The following is a 24,575-nucleotide window of genomic DNA, read 5'->3' on the forward strand; positions in this document are numbered from 1 at the left end:
TTATTTATTTATTTATTTATTTATTTATTTATTTATTTATTTATTATTTATTTATCTATTTATCTATTTATATTATTTATTTATTTATTTATTTATTATTTATTTATTTATTTATTTATTTATTTATTTATTTATTTATTTATTTATTTATTTATTTATTTATTTATTTATTTATTTATGTATTTATTTATTTATTTATTTATTGTCATGTCATGTTTTTAGCGCATTTCCACAAAAGTAAAATAAAAATGCGCTATTGTGGCCACTTTGTCCGTCCGTCCGTTCGCTCGTTCGTTGAGACGCTCCTAGTTCTTTATCTTAAGAGTTATTGTTCTACTTTTTTCGCTATTTGGTTCGTTATGGTGTCGAGGCTTACACCAAGGAAGGAATTTTTTCTGCATTTATTGCTAAAATAGTTATTGTAAAAAAAACCAACAAACCGTTTTTTACATGTTCCATAATTTTACACTTTTGCCGTTTATTAACGATCCTAGAGACGTTTATAATTTTGTATTGCTATCTGTCGTCTATCTGTTGGTCTGTCCGTCTGTTCCTTTGTCTGTCTGTCCCTCTATCTGCCCGTGTGAACGATAACTTTGTTTAGAAATGTCTGATCGCGTTGACTCCCCATTAGTTATGAACTGAATTGCATGAAATCCAATATGGGCATAGATTTAGCCATACGTATAATACGCAATGGCAAAAGTTGAGTCGAATCGATTCAAAATTCACAGTGCCCTTTTCGCATCTCGACCATTTATAAACCGAATGGCAAATTTTTTTATTTATAAAAGTATTTGAATGAAATTGATACATAGGCACTTGGAATAAATGAAAATCTAACGCCAGTTTCAAAATTTGGTTTTGCGCATGCGCAGTGCCAACTTTTTTATTTATGGAAGCATTTACATGAAATTTGAAACATACGCGCTTGGAACAAAGGCAAATCTAACGTTATTTTCAAAATTTAGATTTGTGCATGCGCAGTTCCAACTTTGTTATTTAGAAAAGCATTGAAATGAAATTCTTCTTATAAACTGAAATTGAAGTAGCACGTGAAAAATGGATTGCACATTTGCAACGCTATCTTTCATATTTGTGGCCGGATTTTTACGATTTTAACAGAAGTTGCATCTTACAAATGGGAAATGCGCTTTTTGTAAATCGTTTACGATTACTTTTTAACTTGTTTTCTATTGGTTTAAGCGAATTGGTATATTTTGCTATGGTTACAATAACATTATTGTCACAATTATTTTTTTTTTTTTCTTTTTTTCCTATTATATACACTCTTAACAGTGTACGCATCGATTGCCACAATTGTTTCCAAGGCAATGACTTCATTACCTGGGTTTTCATATTGATTTGCACCAATCCGGTGCATTTGTTTAAACATGTCGGATCTCCTATTCAACAATACAAAATAACACCTTGTAACGGCAGTTACATCTGGTATTCATACGATTAAATTTGTTCAATTTGGAATAATACCAAATTTTCACAAAAAGAATTTTTTCCGCCGACTAGCTTACGATTATTAAACGTGATTGCAAATACCACCAAAGGAGAATGGAAGTTACTTTTCTCTTTTACCTGAATTTTTAACATGTCGCCCCTTGTAATGGGTGGTCGCTTTAGAATATCAAAAGTATTTTTTTTGAATTTGTATGCACCGCTTCATAGCCAACGTAAACGAAAGTATGTTTGGCGATAAAAAGGACCTTATTGGGACAAGCGAGCGCAGTTGCCACGATTTCTTCGAACCTTTGAGTTTCGTTCCGTTATGTTTAAAGCCGAACACGTGACGCAAATGCACGTCAGTCGAGGCCAGATTTAAATAGCGAGAGAAGTGGGAGAGCGGGCGATTCTTGGTTGAATTAGCAAGTCGAACAATTATTTTAAATCCATCCACGTGTACAGAAAAATGGAATTTGATTGCCTTTGTTTTTCTTAATATATTCAATCAATTAAAGTCCTACACGTAGGTATGTTTTAGAGTTCAAACAAACCTGAGCATTAGGTTTTGAATTTAAAATTTTAAGAGGAGATAAAAAAATCAATCAAAGCGGATATTTGTTATACTGAGCTAGCCGAGGGCAAATTAAAAATTAATTGTTATTTTAAATTTTTTGCCAGTGGTCTCCACAGGTTCAATTTTATTCTTTGCAAGTGTGGTCTTCAACCCTTGTAGTATCTAAACCCGTTAGACTCTCTGATTGAACTCGCCTGATTGAAAATCAATACAAATCTCCAAATAGCAAAAAGCAAATACTTGTACTAAAGCTGCTCTTTTGTTAAGTAGCCACTTTCCTTTTATTTGAACCAAATTTAGTTTCCCATTTGCTATAATATATAATACTCCATTATAACCTTAAAATCTAATCCTTCAACGCAGTTAGAAATCCTTTTAATCAATTTTATAATCAAACAAAACGAACAATTACTTTTTCTAAATGGGTTAATACAAAAATTCACATACAATTTAGTTTTTCTTGTTTTCCGTTTTAATGCATAAAATTTATTTATGAAAAGGTGTCAATATAAGAAAACTCCTTTGTACTTTAAAAAACAACGACCATATCCTTAAGGTTACTTTATTAAGCGGCAGAGCAAAGCGATGCAAGCTTTATACGGGAGTCGATGGTGTCCGTCTGTCCGTGAACACGATAACTATCAAACGCTTGGACCGATTTGGTTCAAATACTTTGCACGGTTGACTTATATGCTACAAGTAATAAGCCTATTGAAAATGGGTCAAATCCAATGACCCCGTGGGGTTACGATTCTCTGTCCCTGCCAAACGCTTGAACCTATTTGGTTGAAACTTTGCACAGTAGACTTATATACCATATGTAACAAGTCTATTGAAAATGGGTCAAATCCAATGACTTCGTGGGGTCACACCGAGGTGCTCTGCCGCTTTTTTAAACGCTCTCTATGGGTTTTATTAATATCTGATTGACAAAGGAGTTCTTAAAAACCCCAAGTAGAGAACGAGTTCCCTCTTTTTTGCACGTAGCTGGAATACCGATTCTAAAGACCCCTAAGCTTACTAAACCGAAATGTATTCACGCCAGACCCCGCACTCGATAATGAAACTTTCCAGTCGTAATCCCCTGTGTAACTTCCCAGGGGTTAGTTTGAATTTGTTCACTCCACTCAACAGGTAATCACTTCGTACAAACTTAGGGCGACATTCTCGGTTTTACTCGCGCTTGATCGTGGCTTCCAACTAATTGGCCGTTTAAGCGTAATTTTTCTTCTTTATGGTCGCGCTTTCGTGGCTTGACGCTTAATATGTCCCAAGAAACCTTCAACGGACGCAACCCCACGATATTATTTTTCAACAAATACGTCGGGTGTGAATATTCTCTACTATGCATCTAAGCAATTTGCCAAAACCCTCGAGTTCTGCCACCTCTACTACCCCGAAACCTCGGGCTCGGCACTGCTAAAAACAATTTGAAATCTCCTCTACGCCAATGTGTCATTGCTACTCCAACGATCCACACGTAATTTGAAGGCGGAAAAGATGTCACACAGCAAAGATTGAAATAATTCTATTAAATTAAACTGCATTATGACACTGAACTGTTCTTTTAGGCCGTGATGGACGACGCGAATCGATGTAAAAATAAAATGAACCAAGCCAGTGCGCTAATCGACGGTTTGAGTGGCGAAAGGGTGCGTTGGACAAATCAATCGGCACTTTTCAAAGCCGAAACCGAAAGGCTGATCGGTGACATCGTCATTCTCGTCGGATTCCTCAGTTACTCGGGTCCGTTCAATCAAGAGTTTAGGGTACTTCAGCAGCAGGTCTGGCTCAACGCACTTCTCAATCTGAAAATACCGGTCTCAAACGACATTAACATTACGGATGCTTTAATCGATACAGCGACGGTAAGGGACTAATTGGGCGTATAGGATTTCAAATGGTTTCTTGCAGATTGGCGAATGGAACTTGCAAGGTTTGCCAACGGACGATCTGTCTATTCAAAATGGAATTATCGTTACACGAGCGGCGAGATATCCTTTGTTAATAGATCCGCAGAGTCAAGGAAAGAATTGGGTAAAGAATATGGAAAAAGACAACCACTTAATTGTTACCACACTAAACGATAAGTATTTCAGGTACAGTATCTATCATTTTCTTTCAATAGATCACGTCGCCCATAGTTTGTATAAGACTTTTTCTACCTCTATCTATCTTGGAGTTGGAAACTATTTGAAAATCTATATTTAATGCTCACACATTAATTTCATAGGAACTACATAGAGGATTCGGTCTCGCTAGGTTATCCAATGCTAATCGAGGACGTATTGGAGGAGCTCGATCCTGTGTTGGATAACGTGATGGAGAAAAATCACATTAAAGTAGGCTCGAGCTACAAGGTCAAGGTTGGAGACAAAGAAGTTGATTATCATCCGAGCTTCCGGCTTTATATCACTACAAAACTGGCGAATCCCAATTACAGTCCCGAAATTTACGCGAGAGCGTCGATCATCGACTTTACCGTTACAATGAAAGGTCTCGAAGACCAGTTATTGGGAAGGGTGATACTGACGGAAAAGAGGGAACTGGAAACCGAACGAACGAACTTGATTAAGGACGTGACTGCGAACAAGAGGAAAATGCTGGAACTGGAGGCTAACCTGTTGTATAAGTTAACGACAACTCAGGGTTCGTTAGTTGATGATGAATCCGTCTTGGAGGTGCTGAACGTGACCCAAAACACCGCCGCAGACGTGCGCGAGAAGCTGAACGTTGCTAAGGAGACTGAGACGAAAATCAATGCAGCTAGGGAAGAATTCCGAGCTGTTGCTAGACGCGGAAGTGTCTTATACTTTTTGACCACAAGCATGGCAATGGTAAACTGTATGTACCAAACTTCCCTGGAGCAGTTCTTAGAAAGATTTGATATATCGATGCACCGTTCAGAAAAAACTCCGATCACATCTAGACGCATTAACTTCATCATTGAATACATGACGTATGAGATTTACAAATACAAATCGCGAGGTTTATACGAAGTGGATAAGTACATGTTTGTGCTCCTTCTGACACTTAAAGTAGATATGAATCGCAATTATGTCACTCACGAAGAGTTTCAGTATTTGATTAAGGGAGGTGCTGCTTTAGATCTAAATGCTTGTCCTCCAAAGCCGGCGAAATGGATCACAGATACAACCTGGCTTAATCTCGTGGAACTCGCAAAATTGTACCAATTTCAAAACATTTTGACCCAGGTGGAAAACAACGAGCGGTCTTGGAAGGCGTGGTTCGACAAGGATGCGCCGGAAGATTCTCCGATTCCGGATGGTTACCTTTCTTTGGATCCCTTTAAAAAATTGTTAATGATCCGCGCGTGGTGTTCCGATCGTACTTTAACTCAAAGTCGCAAATATATAGCCGCGTCGATGGGACAGCGTTTTGCCGAACCGATAATACTAAATATGGAAGCTCTCCACTCGGAAAGCCGACCCTCGACCCCGCTCATTTGTTTCTTAACAACCGGCGCAGATCCAACTCCTTACATTGAACAGTTGTCGAAGAGAATGGAAAATATGACCAAATGTATGTCGATGGGACAAGGTCAGGAGATACACGCTAGGAAGCTTTTGGCACACGCCATGAGTGAGGGCTACTGGGCGTTACTACAAAACTGCCACTTAGGATTGGAGTATATGATGGAAATTTTACTCATCTTCCTTGAACTGGAAAAAAAGGGGGGCGCCGGAGCTCACCCCGATTTTAGACTGTGGCTCACCACTGAGGTGCATCCGAAATTCCCGATCAGCTTGCTGCAAATTTGCATTAAATTCACAAATGAACCGCCGTCTGGCATTCGTGCTGGTCTCATGCGCACGTATGGATCCATGAACCAAGACATGCTGGACAAAAACGACCAATGGCAGTATCTTCCCCTCATTTACGCAATCTCCTTTCTGCACACCGTTGTGCAGGAACGTCGCAAGTTTGGACCGTTAGGATGGAATATACCTTACGAGTTTAACTCCGCCGATTGGCTCGCCAGTTGCATGTTTTGTCAAAATCATCTCGACGATGTCGATCCCTTAAAGGGCCCCAGCTGGAGCACCATTAGGTACAAATCTTTGAATTAAATCCGAAGGTAATCGTTGTCCTAGGTATATGATTGGAGAGGTGCAATATGGAGGTAGAGTGACCGACGACTATGACAAGATTCTACTGAACACTTTTGCTCAAGTGTGGTTTACCGATGGGATGTTCAATGAAGACTTCTGTTTTTACAGAGGATATAAAATTTTTAGGTTCAAGCAACTTGCCGACTACTTCAAAGCGTTTGAGGATATGCGTCCGACCGATCCTCCGCAAGCTTACGGATTGCATCCCAATGCCGATATAACGTAGCACCACATTTGATTTTATGAATACACAGCCTTATTTGCTTAGGTACCAAACCAATGTAACTACGACCATGCTTCAGACGATTTTGTCGATTCAACCAAAATCGTCTGGAGGAGGCGGGGAATCGCGAGAGTCTTCGGTGGCAAGACAAGCAACGGAAATGCTCGCAAAGGTGCCATCCGATTACGATCCTTACGAAGTTAAAGAGCGGTTACGGATTATGGGGATCTTAAAACCATTAAATATCTTCCTACGCCAGGAGATTGACAGAATGCAACGGGTCATTAAACTTGTACGAATTACTTTGAGAGACCTACTGTTAGCGATCGAGGGTACCATCATAATGAATGAGGTTTGTGTTATCAACGCATATTGGAATTAATATAATACCCGCAACCGTACAGTCCCTTAGAGATGCTCTAGACATGATTTACGACGCAATGGTACCGATGGTTTGGCGCAGAGGTTCTTGGTTATCCAGTTCGATTGGATTTTGGTTCACTGAACTTCTGGAAAGGAATGCCCAATTCAGAAGCTGGTGTTTCGTAACGAAACCTCCAGTGTTTTGGATGACGGGCTTCTTTAATCCCCAAGGTTTCTTAACGGCAATGACTCAGGAGGTAACCAGAGCGCACAAGGGTTGGGCTTTAGATCAGGTGGTCTTGCACAACACAGTCACTAAGTCCTCTTGTGAGGAAGTGAAATCCGGCCCTGCGGTAGGTGTGCATCGGAAATTCGTTGGTCACCTTCGTATTTTAGGAGGGAGTCTACATTCACGGTCTCTACATGGACGGAGCCGGATGGGATAGAAAAAATTGTCGTTTGGGGGAATCTATCAATAAGGTCTTATACACGCTAATGCCCGTTATACATGTCTTTGCCATTTTCTCAACTTCACCTAAGGATCCAGCTTTATACAAGGTAGGTGCAACATCGACATTTATAAGCAATTGTATACTGTTTTTGATACAGTGTCCCGTTTACAAGAAACCAAGACGAACAGATTTGAACTTTATAACTCCGTTATGGTTGGTAACGCTGAAACCTCCCCAGCATTGGACGTTAAGGGGCGTTGCACTTCTGTGTGATATTAAATAAGTGTTTTGTGTTAGTTATAGGTGTTTTTGTAGCAGTATACAATTAGCTCGATTCTAATAGTATCTACTTAGCGTTTTATTAATGTTTCTTTCATTCTTTGGCAAACAATGAATCAATTACAGCAAACAGCATTTGCGTTACTAAACAAATAAGCAAACAAATATCTAAAAATTTTAGCGCTTTAATAGGTAAGCTTTAATCATTTTTTAAACATTTTCTATAGGTATGTGTAATTGGATCATTATAATACATATATCACGTGCTACCTAACATTTGACCAATGTAAACCTTCAATTGATATCACAAATTAGAAATAAGCGAAATCACAGTAGTGAACGAACAGTAAGTAATACTTGAATTGGGATATAGGTCATACACCTACATTGTAAAGGGTTAGAAAAGCTAAAGGGTTGTTAGTGTACATCTCTTTACAATTTGTACGACTGTCGCATCATTAAGTCAAAGTAGCCATCACTGTCGATTGACGCACTTATTCCGCTATAGTAGTTTAAAAATTCTTCCAGTGTTACCTACAAACAAATAGATAATTATTGAGAAGTTGAGAAGAAGAGCTTACATGGCCATCTTTCGTGGACTCATCTTCAAAATTGGCTAGGAATTTTGTAAGTATTTGCTCTTCAGTTTCCTCTCCAGAGATATACCTAGGATTGTGTTTAATATTGTACACATTTCTAAGATCGTCTATAGTAATTTCGCCATCTTGGGTCTTATCCATTTTCTGAAAGGCTTCGTTGATAACCTTTTTTCTTGATTCGGACATGGGCGGCTGCAAATGAATGGGATTACTTAGCGTCGTAGGTAGTATAAAAAACAGTAATTTTACTACTTTTATCAAGAGAAGAGAATATATACGTTGTCGCGTAGAAACATGAATAAATTAATTTTCAAGATAAGCGCCGACAGAAAATGTCAACTTCTTTCTCTCTCACAGTCCCTCGCTTCTTTCTTTTAGTCGCGATCTATTATTTAAAAAAAATCGCGTTCTGAGGGGGTTCGAACCCGCGTCATCATAATCGAGGAGCGGCTATGTGGCAGTTGCGCTACGCTACGTCCTATTAAATATCGCGACGAACTAATAGGTATAATTAACATTGATTTTAAATTTATTTTATTTACTCGGCAGCTACAGCATACGCTTTAAATGTGTATATTAGTCAATTTCAAAAACATATCGACGGTTCTATTGCCATATTTCCTTTCAAATGTACAAATGCGCTTTACACAATTGTAAGGCAGGCCCGCTCGCCTTCGGCTGCCGAGCGTTACGCATGACTATATCCTGTGCATGCAAAGATTTTATTCTCGCCCAAAACATGTAATGCGCACCGATCAATAAGAATAAGTCATTCAAAAAGCTTCAGCACGTGCACCTCTTTTACACGGGGATACTGTATGAGGGATACTGTATGTCTGTATCTAAGATACAGTATGTCGTCAGAATTCGTGCCCAACACACCTCGTAAAATTTGAGCATTGAGATATTTTTTTGGTTAAGTATTTTCAGTATTAATGAAAAGTATCCAAGTGTAAACAGTTCCACATAACTCAACAGCCCATCGGTCTCTAAAGTCGTAAAATCGCCGGACGACTGGGACTAGAGAAAGGCCGAAATTTAGTCGCCGATACTGTATGGGGGAAATATGCATCTGTGAACGGCTCCATAAGACCGCCTTTACATGGGAATACAGTCTCCCGGAGACTGGCATCTCGAATACAGGTGTAACATTGCGTCTTATCGGCGACTAAATTTAGGTCTCTCACTGCGAAATAATAGTTTAGAATGAAATTTGCGAAGTCTATTTGACATAAATTCTGACGACAGGCTGTATCTCGCATACAGTATCCCCGTGTAACAGCGGCCTATGGGTTCCCGTACACGAGTTGCCTTTGGAGTCGGACCGACCACACAATTGTCGTCGCTTTTTGGAGACCTGAAGTCCCCATATAAACTGTATCATACGTACACGGACGTTCACGGTAATCGAAACGATCATCTGCAGTCATTTCTTAGTCGATCTCCACCGAGTAATCGTCTCGTCCACTGCTGTATATTAACCGCAAGTCTCAACTGGGTCGAGACGAGCCGTAATTTATTTCTACCACTACGATCGCAGCGAAAGGCTGTAGAAATCCATAATGTTGAAGCTGACGACTACAATCTCACCACGAAATATAGGAAAACAAGTATAAATTGTGCACAACTCTTGTGCAGATAAAGCGGTTTTTTTTAACCGAAATAGCTTTTGTTTTGACATTACCAATGGATATATTTCTTGCAGACGTCTCAATCGCCCTTTGTGTGCACCCTCTTCCGACAATCCGTTAATGAGGTATAAGGGAATATACCCGATCACGATAAGAGCCCCCCCCCCCTCCTCCCCGTACTTTGATAAGAGGACAGAAAGAAGGGTTTTCGCTGAGACCTTTAATTAGAATACAATGAGAGATAACATTAATTTTTATCTCCCCCCCCCTCCGACCGCGTCGTTTACTGATCTCGAAAAAGAGTCGCGCGGGAAACTTATAGTGTGTACAAACCAATTTATTGCGATGAGACCTTTCATTAGAATACCATGAAGGGTAGAACATCCCCCCCCCCCCCATTTCCTAAAGTTTAACTTGGCACCACTAAAGGCATGCGTATGCAAGAACTGAGACCAATTGGTTGTCGTATGTAAAAGTTATGCACGATTTACTTTCAAAAACAGCATCTCAGAAAATAATTCGTGGGGGGGGGGCTCCTTTTAGACAGCGAAGTTTGATGGCCGTCTGGTACACCTTCAAGGTATACTCGGAAATTTGAGGCGAGAGGGAAACTTCAACTTAAACGGTAAGTAGTCTCTTCTGGAACTTATCAAGTGTGCCACATCTAAAATGAGTTGCAGTCGAGTCACATTTGGAATTTGTGTTTACATGGGAAATCGTACTTCCAAAGACGACTCGACCCCCACTCATTTTCGATGGCCCGTTAGTTTTTTAAATAACCATTCGCTTTTCGGTGACGGGTAACTTCGGGAGAAATTGGAAAGCCCCCTTCGCATCGACCTAAATTTGAGACGCTTCACTCTAAATTCGCTCCCGTTCTGGAGGACAACGAGAAGGCTCAAATGACGTATGGAGAATATCTTGACCGAGTTTTCTTTAAATGTTTGTAAACCCGCCAACATGGAAAGGGACTAGAAAACAAATAATTGTTAATCTAAAACGACCTAAAGTATTGTGGGAGGGATAGGAAACTCTAGAAACTCTATGCCATTCTTCACATTAAGCACGGTTTGCTAAAGTAAAAATGGGCCTGAGCTAGAATTTAATTTGATTTTAGTAGCAGAAACCGTTTGCTCCGATGTAAACCTGAAATCGAATTGTCATGGGGTTGGGCGGTTTTTTGGAATTGGGTTATGCAAAATATACAGAATAGTGTCATATAGGGCAGTATCGTCAAACATTTTTAGGCGAAGGGTTTGCGAATACGGCCCTGTTCAGTTAAATGCGTACGAAAATTTGCGGTGCCAGGGAGTCGCGACTAAAGACGAAATTAACTAAAATTACGTGACAATCCTGCTGGGCCAGATCCATTAGTTATCAGGGTGTTGAGTTTTTGCTGATTTTAGGGGAAATAAGGCAATTTTGGGTTTCTGGAGGTTTGATTGGCTGTCAGAAATGAATTCTACTGCTGGAGTAGGTTAGAAGGTTTCAAAAGTTTGCGATTTTTTAAAATATTTTTTTAAGAGCTATTATCAACGTTTTCATTTGGTGTATAACTTATTTTCTCGAAAAACAACCTTTCAGAATTGGTACCGCAAGAAGTACCCGCCGCGCCTTAAGTCATATGGCCTGAGGAGGCAGACGATCGATTTTAGCATACTCTGATAGGGCAAAATGGAACTCCATCGGTTAAAATTTTGATCATTCTCGTTCAGTGGATTTCGTGCTAGCTCCCCTACTATTACTGTTACTTAAGTAGGTATCAATATAGGGTATTAGATGCTGGATGGAAATCTTTGTGACGTTGTTATATGCAATAGCAGCTCCAACAAATCGAAAGCAAAAGGATCACAGATTCAGTTTTTTGCTATTCCAAAAGGTAATTCCTGTATTACAAAAAGAATGGGTTATAAAATGCAATGGAAAGGGGAACCTAAACCCCGCATTCAATAGAATGTGCAGTCTGCATTCCCGGCCGAAGACTATGCTGATGAAATGTAAGCTGTTTTGAATAAAGTGCGTTTAATATTTCGTTAGCATGTTTCTTTCTATGCAATTCACGTACCATTTCGATTCATTTTGCGTTTTTTGAATTTGCTCTGTTGTAATTAATTTTTATGATGTGGACAAAATGGGATTCTGGGTGACGTCATTCGCCTATTTTAATACTGAACGTTTATTGGCTGAAAGTTACGAGGCAACCTACTTTCTCTATTAACCATGTTTGCATGCAATGTAATTTCCCTATGTTCGATTTAAAAAAAAACCATCAATCTATTGAGTAGTTCAAATGAGTAGTAGATACAATTGACAGCTGTCACATTTTTAAAAATACCGCCGTCAAATTTAATTACGAAATCGGGTAGGTTATTGCTTAGAATGTCAAGGAGGACATTTCGAACATTTATTGTAATTGTTTTCGTTATTTATTTTCTTATTTTCTTCATTTATGTATTGAATAGATCAAATTAGTAGAATACCAGGTGCACATGACCTACAAATAATTGCAGGTTGGTTCACAATGAGTTGTGGTGTCAGCGCGTGCCCTGTGAGGTCAAGTTATCGTAAGTTTAAGAAAAATTTATCCTAAAGTTGCTGTGGCCTCACATGACTTCTTTAAAAAAACCTTACCGAGTGCTCTTCATCATAATCATAAAGACTATAGACTTGCTGTTCATAGTCACACAAGGTGCGCGATTTGGGAATGTGAACCGCGCACATCTCATAGATTGATGTGTTTTTTTTAATCGAACATAGGGAAATTACATTGCATGCAAACTCCTATGTTCGCATTAAAAAAAAACTCACTGTATATACGTTTGTGTATATCCAGTATATCTGTAGTAGGTAATAAGGACGAGAATGTTTGAATGTGATATTTTTCACTAACTTTTGTAACTGGAAAAATTTGACAACCCATGAAGGTATACTACAGTAGTCACTTAAATTATTAAGAAGTGTCCAGTTAATTCTCCAACTACTGTCTAAAGATACGTCTAAACGATCGATTTAAGAAGTTCGTATTCCCACTCAATGCGTTTTTCGCGTTCTAATTATTACTAAGTTCAAATTTAACATAAGAACATTTGAAAGTAATTTCTTACATTTATCATTTATTAATTGAAATTAATTGAACGAGACTTCGAAATTATGCGTCCAACAGACGCCAATTATTCGTTTGTCCAAATATGCGAGGAGCTAACCTAAATTATTTTAAATTTAGCTTCTTTTGTAATTCACGTTACATTTTAATTTTATAACTTCATGAATATAAATTGAAGTGTTTCAAGGAGATTTGTGCTAGTTTAGGGTGGATGCAAAAAGCTTACTGCGGCTGTCGTAAAACCAAGAGCCTTAAAGTTTGGTATTGTAAGAAGCAGACCATTTTACTGCAGTTTTCAGTGGGGCCATTGAACCTCAAACTTTGATTCTGTAAACCGCAACCCCGAATGCGTTTCCGTGACTAATCGGTCTTGAGTACTGCCACATCTTCGTTCGCTCATAGTAGACCGAAAATAAAGGGGTCAGTGAGTATAATCTCAGCTCTGATTTCACACTTACGGAGAAAGATAAAAAGTCAATGAAATCTAGCACAAAAAATGGAACGTGGTGAAGTCGTTGCGGACGGTTCGGTACCCACCTAAATAAGTGTCATAATACTCGGAAGCGGAACCATTGAAACAAACAAAGTGAATGTTTGGAACAAGAAACTTAACCCGGTTTTAGGCACCCCAGGTGTATTACTATCACGATAATGATATTTGGTGTGTAACTTGCATTCCCCGAATCACGATTTTGGATCATATCTTTGAGCATGCCATTTGGATTTTGGAAAATGTTATTTTTATATTTATCCATGTTTATTAAATACATCTACTCGGCTATTAGGACCAAAAAAATTGAAATTAGATAAGCATCGGTATTTCGTGAATGAGTGTGGGTTTTGTCATTGCTTTTTCTTAATACTCGTTAATAATAAAAGAACTTAAGTTAATTACTGCCATTCGATAAGGAATTGTACGAGTATATGACAGATACAGTATTTAGTAATAATTGCTGATCATTTCGTGAAATAACCATCTGAAAGCCTTAAATAAACACGAAGGTGCGGCTTTTATTTGTAAAGGTGTGGCTGGTACTGCGAGCTTTAATGTTCATCGATTAAATTTTAGAACAAATTCAAACTAATACACACTTACACGTATCGCAATTAAAAATTCGTCCATATTAATTCCTCCGCTTCTGTCGGCATCAAATTTATCGAACAAGGCTTTCGCTTCGTCGTCCGTAACCTCCATTCCAGAATCTCTGAGACCCTTGATAAACTCCTCCAAATTTAATTGTTTATTACCATCGTCGTCCATTCGTCGAAACATTCTTCCCAATCCCAAAATGCCGGTCGCTCCTCTCGATAGACAGATCAGCCTGAGACGTTCGACCGGATCGGCCGATGCTCCCAGAGCTCTCAGTTTTCGCATACTTTTTGAGGCCATATCGGACTCATTGCGAGACATCGAGCTTTGCGGACGGAACATGTTCCTGAAAAAATTGCCAAATGTTACACGTATATCTACACTCTTAGACCGCACGTACACCTTTTTAAAATAACCGCAATGAACTGATATAAATACTACGAAGGGTGGTGAATCTCCAGGGGGAATAACGCACGCACCTCACCGGTACCTATTATAATACTAATAGATATTTAAGTAAGCACTAAATGCTGAACTATACTTGAGATTAAGTTCTTACTAAAGTGTGCTCTTCCGGTTACTAAAGTGATTTGTGTATTTGTGATTAAAAACCGTGTACCTATTATAGACCGGATATAAAGAATTCTATTGAATTTATTGATGGAAGTTATTAGTTACCCTGACAATCCGGAACAATATCAACATGTTACGCGATATGAATATATACCCACCTAACAAGACGCCACCTTAGGTTCGGGTCTGTTGACTCAAGTGCCATTAAGCCAGTAATGAACATGAAACTTCACCATTTGTAACAATTTTGCTAAAAAGAGCAACGAATTTCAAAGTGCGGCTGTCGGTAATTTGAGGGTTTTAAATAAGTAATGTTCCACGGTCTAAGGGGTGATACCCTCTGGAGACCCAATTACCCTTTAGAGTATTCGTCCGTTGCCATTTAGGCCGGGTCGTTCCACGACCCCTAAAAGTTATTTAGAATAACTTTAGACAAAGTTTAGCGAGGTGCGTGTCGTGCCTATTGCTAATGAAAATTGTTTCAGATAAAAATCGCTTGATGACTTTTACTTTATAACCGCACCTATTCTAATATGAACACAGTAAAAATGAAACGCGTGTCATTTTTTACTATACAGGGTGGATCATTACTGCCTGGATGGAAGATTGTGGGTTTATTACCGCACATATTTAAAATTCATTGTCCCGACATATTCACAACCCTAAAAATATTTTCAACGAAATTGCAATTTTTATACAGGGCGATTTATATTACAGTTGCATTTTTTTAAAAAGGATCAAACGGTTACGGAAAATTTCATCAAAAGGGTTTATATGTGCCATCAACAGAGCCGTGGGGGTGACTTATCCGATATGCTATTCCATACACACATTACACATGTTTATAGTTTATGGATCAATTAAAAAATCGCTATTATTAATTAAAAACCTGTGTTTTCTACTAAAATTACTTTTAGCATGCATTTTGGTACAACCGCGTTATATTATATAACTACACAAAACTCTTCAGTATTGAAACTATTGTTTTTTCATACTTTTTTCGTACTACTTATTAGTCAATGTTGTGTATCTGTGTATCTATTTTTTTTATATCGGTTTACTAAATCAGAAACCTTCGCGGTCATACGTCCAACTATTCCCCAAAGTATATGAACGGTGTAGAAAGACGTAAATAACATGCAGACAGAGAAGCATTTTTTTAAACATTATCCCTCGTTCCTATAAATGGAGTTGAGTGATATCAAAGATTAAGAAAATCGGATCTCAAAGCCTTCCCCATAAATTTATTGTTGTAGTATTAAAACACGACTATAGTTTCGGCGATAATCGCCATCATCAGGTGAACTATAAATTAATTAAACTTACAAAATTGATCGTAATCGAGAGGGGTGTTGGTGGGGTCAAAACATTGAATGCAAGTATCTAGACAGTGGGGTGCCCGAAAAGAGTACTTATAAAAGGAGAATGGAGAGTAGATACATGATGTATCGTCGGTGAAATCAAAACTTAAAGCGCGAATATTTAGAGAGCTACGTAAGTGTCAGAAAAGTCAAAACTTCAAATGCAAATATCTCAAAATCTGTAGATTAAGTAAAAAAAATAAATGCCAGAGAGTGATGTAGATATCCAGATATATCTAAATGGAACCAAAATGACATAACAGGTGGTTTCAGGTTTTATAGATTTTTTGTTAAATTTACGGTATAAAAACTGTCGTGACAAAGAATGAGGGACGGTCTTTCGGCGATACCTCCGTATGTATAAAACAAGTTAAAAAGTCATTATGCAAACATAAATGACGAGAGCGTATTTTCACATTTTGAAAACGTCGTTAATGTTACTTATATTCGTAGTGTTTACATATAAAGTTTCATTTAAATATCTCCATAAATAAAAAAGTTAGCATTGCACATTCAAATTTAATTCAAATTTTTGACACTGCGCATGCGTAAAACCAAAAAATATGGATATGCACGGGATCCTTGGACCAAGCCCTTTCAAATGAGTCCTATCTCGCCAAAATCGGTTCAGTGGTGTAGAAGGAGTACGTGTGACGGACGGACGAACGGACGGATGGACGGACAGACGGACAAATAATACAAAATTATATCTCGAGGATCGTTAATAAACGACAAAAGTAAAATTATAGTGTATGAAAAAATTGATTTTTTACAATAGGTAACTTTTTATCGGGTTAGTGTGCTCTCTTTTAAATAAATTGGTACCACGAAAGCGTCAAGGTTCAAGGTGCAAAACCTTTTATTGTGCTCTATTTGGAGTGGCTAATTACGTTAAAAACAAGTTGATCAATTAAAACTGTGCACCTCTATTATGTATACGGGGGGTTAGATCTACAAACAGCAGTCGGTAAAAAGGTTAAAGACAATTAGTTCGTGCCTTTGTTGGCTGTCAAAACCCTAAGCAATAAGGGTAATACCGTGCTTTTTATAAAACCCTAAATTACAGGGGTAATTTCGGCTATTTGATTACATGCTGTGGAACACATTTAATTTTGTATTGCTCACGGCTAGCCCTGTAATAAAAATTCAGACACTCCTTACCATGCTTTGGCCATTTATCTCCTCTTTAACTCTAAAAATCAAAACCTATTGCTCTAGTTTTATTGAACTCGAATTTTTGCATGTAAAATGGTTTATTGAATACTTATATTTAAAAAAAGAATGTAAATCCAATTTCATTTCTCCTTACATCTTAGCTACACAAACATTTCAATTTATTCAAAGGGGTGGTATCACGGAAATTAAATGCAAATTCCCAACTACTTTCCAGAAATAATCAAACTCGCTTTGTCTCGATTCGCAATAAATGCAATTCGTGCAATATATTTTTATAGGTCGGTTTCTTTAGGAATATTACGATTAATAAATAAATGTATAAATTCCCAAAAAAAATCGATCAATACTTTATACAAATAAAAAATGTTAATTGGTGAGACTGAATTTTTCTTCAGGTTACAATTAATACTATCCTCACTTGGAGAAGGGAGCTTCGACTGAAAACAGATCACTTTGTGTAACCAGCTGAACTTTTGGCAACCCCTTTTGGAAACTGTATTGAATATTAATTTTGTTCATTTTATTAATTGATTGGGATTTGCTGTGAGTAAATGCACAAGTTATGCGATGATGCGGAATAGTTTATTCGCGTAATTCTGTCAACACGAAAATTTGTAAAAATTTCTTCAATGATCCACTCGCGTCAATTTCATACACAAAATGCAACAGAGGCTCTAAAACAGTAACATAAATTTGTCCAGGCATTCCTTTACAACACTCGGGATTATACACTGTATTTTTCGCTATTACTCGTATTTGTTTCGTTAATGCATTTGTGACGGCACGGATTATATTTATTGGGTTTTCATTTATTTTAGAAGAGATTAATGTAATTATGTAGAGATAAGATGGCTTTTTGTAAAAAATTGCACGTTTTCATTGAAATGTGATGGTTTAGATAAGATAATTCCGAGAAAAATGGGTGTACCTACTTGAGAAAAACCAAGCGTGCTGTCCTAAGCTGATGATTGGTTGATCGAGTTTCGTTAATTGGCTAACAATTCTGGATGCAATGTAAGGAGGGAAGTCCGTTTAAATACTGGTGTACTCGTTTAGAAGGAGTTTTTTTGCCAGTTTCGAGACCGGGTTGCGGTTCGCTATATCGGTGGTGTATTTTTGCATACAGCCACATATATCAAAATCAACGATTAGACAACCTGTTTGGGAATGACATTAAGAAGCCAAAAGTGTTTGCCAAAAGTGCGTTTCCTTTCGCAAGTTTCTCAGTTTTCTTTGGGTGCCTAGATTTTATTGGTATATTTCGCTCGAAAAATTGTAAGTAAGATTAAGACTTTTTGATGTTTGTTTAATTTGTAATCGATCGCATATGCGTTGTTTGTTTATTCGGGCGCTGTGGTCCAAGTTTGCTAATTATGATTTCATGTTTAATGATTTATTTGTGATGGGAGAATAAATTTTGTTATTGTAATATCATGCAAGTCGTGTGTTTATTCGATCGTTTTAACGACGAAGAGAGATGCCTCATGTTCAATTACGTTTAATTTTATTTATGGCGCCTAAAGTTTCAGGTAAAATTTGCTACCTAAATGACATTTTTGGAGTTTAATGAGTTGACCTTGACCATTGATTGCTTTGAATCAAGAATTTCAAGTTGAATTATTTTGTTGACATTTCATTAAGGAGCTAGATATGTTTAAGAAGTGTTTTTGGCCTGAAATTCAAGGGTCGCAGGATTCAGCAATATAATTACATAACAAGAACCACGACCACCCCCAATTTAACTAAGATAGGAATATTAATCATAAACAAAAAGGAGGAGAAGTAAATTTGTAACATTCTGTTACGCGTGTAGCGCGCGTGGCGCTAATTCAAAAAAAGAAAAGAAATTAAGTTCAAGTGGCCAAAAAAATTAAATTCGAAACCGAAAATCTTATCGCAATGTAGAGATAGAGAAAATTCGGTTAGGCCGAGAAGCATATTTTTCGTTAAAGACCGTCAAAGCGGTTAACGATTTTTGAAGCGCGAAGGGACTTGGGTGAAAATTCGTACCTGGAATTTTCACGTTGAAGCGCCGGGTGATTTCCTTTCGAGAAAATAATTACGCGTAACTTGTAACGTTATGACGTTAATCGTAAGATGTCGTTTGGGTTTAAAATTATACCTATACTTGAAATTTAGTTTTGCTATCGACAATTCGAAAACGCATATTCGTCTTCGTACGCTTGGTGCGGATAAAGATTTGCAATTTATTTAATTGCGCTTAAGAAAATTTTATTCAAATCGAATTGTATTGAAAATTCCTATTGAGGATAATTTTTTTTAAAAAAAGGTCATAGAACCGTAAGTTTTTCAATTTTTTTATTTCAAATGTGTAATATTTCACAACATTTTAGTTTTTTTCGTACCGGATTTGGGCCCCTGAAACAGAAAAAGGGATAATTAGTTTCTGGAAAAAAAGAACCAGCTTCCGTATTTCAAAAATTCAAAAGTAGTTTGCATCAAATAGAAAAAACAACTTACCAGCTTCAGCAACTTTCTTCAGGAGTATTCGTCGATAGCAAAATCATTATCTATCTGTCAAAATTTAATTGAATGTACAGACGACAGCAAGAAAAAGAAAGCAAACACAAGGTCAGCTACAATTTCACCATTCATTCATCATTTATTTCATTAAAAATCTTCCATACCTACATATTGTTCATATTGATACATAATTTAGTTGAGAAGTACCTACCTGTTTTTTTGTCAATACTCAAAATCAAATGTAAAATACTTATAATTATTTCAACGACGGCATTCATATTTTGTTCCGGTAGCGCTATCCCTTCTTTATTTAATTTTTTATTCGCCGTTTAATTTTTTAATTGTTGTGTTCCTTTCATTAAGAAAAAAAAACCTAATTTGTAAAGGGTACTTGATACTTTGTTTGTATTAAATATAAAAAAATTTCATTTTGTTTTTATTGATCGCTATTGGCGTGATAAACTGCGCTAATTCGAAATGTATTATAAGTAAAACAAAGTTCTGGACGTTTTAATGTAAAAGAAAAGTGGCGAAGGAAGAACAAGAAATTATTTGGAAATTACGGATAGCGGAAATTTTAAATCGCGCGAATATAAACTCTGTGAACCTGAACATAGGAAAGTGGATTGAAAATAAAACGCATAACGTAAGCCCAGCGCCATCTTTAACTGCATGTGCCTAGATAACGTTTCTTTAATGGCATTTTTCGTTTCCCGATGAATTGCGTAATTTGGTGCAATCGCTTGAAAGTTAAAGAAAAGAATTAACTGCATCTATTTACGAAGGTTGGGATTGTTGTTGTTTTATTGCCTTTTGTAGATATGCGAGTATCTCACACAAAATGATGTCAAAATAAAATTCAAGATGGCAGTAAATATCTTTTACAATATAATTATAACTCTGCGTTAAAACCTCGGTTAAAACATCTAACGAAGTTTTATGAGATAAGTGGGTATTGACTACTTTCGCCCGGCCGTAACTGGAACGAATTTTTTTCATCAATTTAATACTTATAACTTTTTATCGACCTTAGTTGATCATAGGTTCAGCATTAAATAAAGGATATTCAACACTTTTCAAATATTTAAATGTCAATATTTTACCAATTAATAAAAAAGTATGCGCATCAGTATTGAATTTTTAGATGCTTAAACGTGTCTTTCATTCTTTATTTAACGTGATCAACTAAAGAATATGAATATTAAATCGATTTAAAAATAGTTCAGCCTACTTGATTAAAATGCACAATAATTAATGTTACTAACATTCTTTATTCAACCATAGAATATCTTTGCGATGAAAAATGAGTTGCTATCGAGTGACCTTTGCAATTTTTGTTTACATACGAAATTTAACTTCCAAAGGCGACTTGCAGTAGGTAACTCATTTTTGATCGTCCGTTATCGTTGAAAAGAGTAAAAAACCTACATTAATTTTCTATACAGCATCCATCAGTAAAAAAGTTGGTACCTATTCATATACATATCAGCAACCTACATCATATTTATCATTTTAACGTCACTTTTATGATTACCGAGATAATCGGCGCTTTTCAGATTTTTTTTAAATAACTTTTAATCGGTTTAAATTTTCTAAACGGAATTTCAGTCAGGACACGAAACTGTATGGCACGCCATTTTACTATTTAATGACAGAATATAAATTGGTTACAATTTAAAAAAAAACAGAAGAAAAATTAATTAGATTTATGTCATGACATAATAAGAATTACCAGAATTATTATTATGTCTAGGCATAATTTTAATTACGCATTTATTATTATGTCACGACATAATAAGAAATACGCCAATTGAATTTATGCATTGATTCTTATAATACGGAAATTATTATTATGTACATAATTTTAATTCCTGAATTATTATTATGTACATACCTAATTTTAATTCCGGAATTATTATTATGTACCTACATAATTTTAATTCAGAAAGCAGTCGTGCTACGCTTGACAACATTGCAAATCGTCGAAACGGTAACTGAGACACGGCCTCCAGCTGTTGTTATTTGTATAATTGCCGTAATTGCCGCCACTTTACACCTTTCATTTTTACGAAGCCTGAACATCTCTTATCACACAGGGTTTCTAAAGACTTAAAATGTGATATTTGTGATTATGCAACAAATATCAAAAGGAATCTTAAAATACATCTTTTAACACATAAGGTTTCTAAATATTTTAAATGTGGCATTTATGGTTATGTATGAGGTATCAAAAGGGAATCTTCTGACCGTGTCTCAGTTACCGGTTCGGCAATTTACAATGTTGCCAAGCTCAGCATTACTGAGTCCCGAATTAAAATTATGTACATAATAATAATTCGAATAGACATAAAAGGAATTGTATCGAATGTAAAAAAGGAGAACAAAAATGTATTATTATTATGTCATGACATAATAACAATTGGCAGAAATATTATTATGTCTATACATAATTTTAAATACGCATTTATTATTATGTCATGACATAATAATAAATACGGAAAGTAAATTAAAATTATGTAGCGACATAATAATAATACAGCAAATTATACTAATTCCAAAATATTAAAGATATAATTCTTTCTACCTTAAAATATAATACAACGCATGACACTCATTTAATTATCCAACTAATCGTTTTAAGTTATAATTATGTCACGACATAATAAAAATCTATTATTATTATGTCACATGATAATAAAATACAATTGTTTTTATGTATAGACATAATTATAATTCGGGACTTTCCCTATTCTGAGCCGTATATTTTAAATTTAGTTTATGTCTAGACATAAATTTAATACATTCATTTTATGTATAGACATAATAATAATTGTTTTCATACATTTGATTTTTTTAAATAATATAACAAATGTATTATATTTTGTTTGTCATTAAATAGTAAAATGGCGTGCCATAAAACTGTGAATCTACTTATTTAACCTATAATCTCATCTTCAATAATATAGTCTTTGATAATAGCATAGACCAAGTCTATGATAATAGCAAAGTTGCTCATGCAATTTCATTGAATCTTGCGGATCTGGCTACTTACCTGATGTATTTAGTTAATAAAATGGGCTTTAGTTTTCAATTGAGATAGTGTATTGGATTTAATATTAAGTAGGTAGGTAAGTACGGTATTACGGATCCTTTCACTGAACCGTCCTCAATGACCTTTGCGTTTGTCATCGATTCCTACAGAACGTTTGAATTCGTAAAAAAATTCCCTTAAATCGAGGTAGGTAATATTTCTTCAGTACAATCGTAGAACTTGGCGCACAAATTAATTAATTTTGCAAAAGAGACATGTACTTTCACACGAAAAATCGCCAAAAATTGATTTGCTCCCTTCGAGCCCACGTTCTACGCCTTAATTAGTTATACCGGATGACTTATCTTCCTTATCGTCCAGGAGGAAGTATAATTTTTGCGATATGGGGTGTTGGTTAATTACAGTTAATACGATTTTAGAAATAATGCTTTTTACTCATGTTGAAAGCTACTTAACAGGGGCTTATTACCATTATTCTGAAAATCGCTAATGCAAGCCATTTTAAGACCACTAAATAGGTTTCCCTCTTTAATTAAAAGTAAGTATATCCTACTTATTATCACCCACCGAAATCGAACATTTTTACGGGTTACAAAGTTACAGGTATAAAAATCACCTGTTTGCTTGCAATGTTAACATATTACCAAGCGCTTAATTTATGTATTCAGTAATTGAATGGTAAAGATAGGTAAGTCAATATTTCATTTCAATAAAAGCATTCTCCAATTGGTCCTAATTTTCAATTAAACCTCTACCACTACACCAAATAGGTACACATTTTAGTAATAAAAAATTTACCGTACAGGAAAAAAAGGTTTTTTTAAAAAAAAAGCGAGTAGCAAATGCCCACGTAATCAATTCTAACTTTGCCTACAGTATAGGTAGGTATACTTACGTTTAATTCTAAACACGCACCAATCAAATTTCACACAAAAGCCTAACCTGACTTAATTCGAGCCAAGTATTCAAATTTGTTGCCTATCTAATACGAAATCTAACTGCAAAGGGCTACTGGCACGTTTTGGCCTCTGCGGCCAACTTTCGACGCCGCTTTCATTGATTTATTCAGTGGCGTTGCTATCATTGCTCTGAAGCTCTTATATTATCACCTCTGTACCTACACTAATTAAGTAATCCACGGCAGTATATTTACTAGTTTTCATTGTATTGCTTTCTAGCGTATATTATAGTGCCTAATAAGACTAAATATCGTGGTACTTCCAGTAGAAGTTTGATTGAGATTTGTAATTAATTGCAATAATTTGAATAAGTAGATAGAATACCCATTTTACTCATCTTGAGATTTATGGGAGTTTGATTTATTACCCCTCTGTCAGATAGGTACGTTGTTAGTTTGCCGACATAGACAAAATAAATCAATAGAGGGTAACGTACAAATGATAATGAATAAGTAAACACACTTAATGATCCTACGCGGATTAGATCTCTTCCACTGAATGGGCGTGCGCTAATAGACACTTTTACGTATACCTACTCCAATTAAGGAAATTTGTAAATTTTTCTTACAAACCAAACATTCCATTGGATGCTGTGTTTTGAATATTAGGACTCGGAATCTACGGAAATTTTCAACTTTACGCCTATTTTGTCCCATCATTATATTAATATACCAACTTATATTCAAAGGCTATTAGCATAGGGACCATACAGGATGACATTCAACAAATTAGAGACAACCTGAAATGTAGCAAGGCCCTGTGTTTTAACTAAGGTATTAAATATCCTCTGAAACCCCAGTGGTGAGGCGTTGAGCCAATCACCCCAAAACCACCCACAAAGTGGTGTAAAATCTACCTTTCTTGAAATGTTTCTTAATAACTGTAAAACTGAGCATTTTACGAAAAAATTTCAAGAAAATTGTAGATAAGAAAATTTCCTACCACATAGGTATACATCAAATTTTTTAGATGTTCAGTGGCGCATATTAGGATTTTCTAATATGTATTGCTATAAAAACGCCGGAAACTGTTCACTTTGGTTGATGATGATGAATCCTGTGATGA

General features: G+C 36.3%; 2 protein-coding genes across 3 annotated transcripts; one reads left to right on the plus strand and one right to left on the minus strand.

Annotated features, from left to right (window-relative positions):
• Positions 1-3,482: 3,482 nt before the first annotated feature.
• LOC116172779 (dynein heavy chain 8, axonemal-like) lies at positions 3,483-7,564 on the plus strand. The gene is made up of 9 exons (XM_031490043.1): positions 3,483-3,512; positions 3,604-3,900; positions 3,947-4,131; positions 4,266-6,104; positions 6,148-6,387; positions 6,434-6,740; positions 6,793-7,104; positions 7,148-7,309; positions 7,361-7,564. The coding sequence occupies exons 1-9, from the start codon at positions 3,483-3,485 to the stop codon at positions 7,484-7,486; spliced, it is 3,498 nt and encodes a 1,165-aa protein (XP_031345903.1). The 3' UTR covers positions 7,487-7,564.
• Positions 7,541-23,612, minus strand: LOC116172480 (calcyphosin-like protein). 2 transcript variants are annotated; one of them, XM_031489703.1, is made up of 4 exons: positions 23,447-23,612; positions 13,912-14,251; positions 8,064-8,273; positions 7,541-8,016 (listed from the first exon to the last, which is right to left on the minus strand). In XM_031489703.1, exons 2-4 carry the CDS (start codon positions 14,245-14,247, stop codon positions 7,915-7,917), a joined length of 648 nt encoding a protein of 215 aa, XP_031345563.1. In that variant the 5' UTR covers positions 14,248-14,251; positions 23,447-23,612; the 3' UTR covers positions 7,541-7,914. The 2 variants fall into 2 exon arrangements, with proteins under 2 accessions (XP_031345563.1, XP_031345564.1); XM_031489704.1 differs by lacking the exon at positions 23,447-23,612 and adding an exon at positions 14,306-14,440.
• Between the last annotated feature and the right edge of the window lie 963 nt (positions 23,613-24,575).

Source organism: Photinus pyralis, unplaced genomic scaffold (assembly GCF_008802855.1).
Source record: "Photinus pyralis isolate 1611_PpyrPB1 unplaced genomic scaffold, Ppyr1.3 Ppyr1.4_LG5, whole genome shotgun sequence".
In the NCBI taxonomy this organism is placed as follows: domain Eukaryota; kingdom Metazoa; phylum Arthropoda; class Insecta; order Coleoptera; family Lampyridae; genus Photinus; species Photinus pyralis.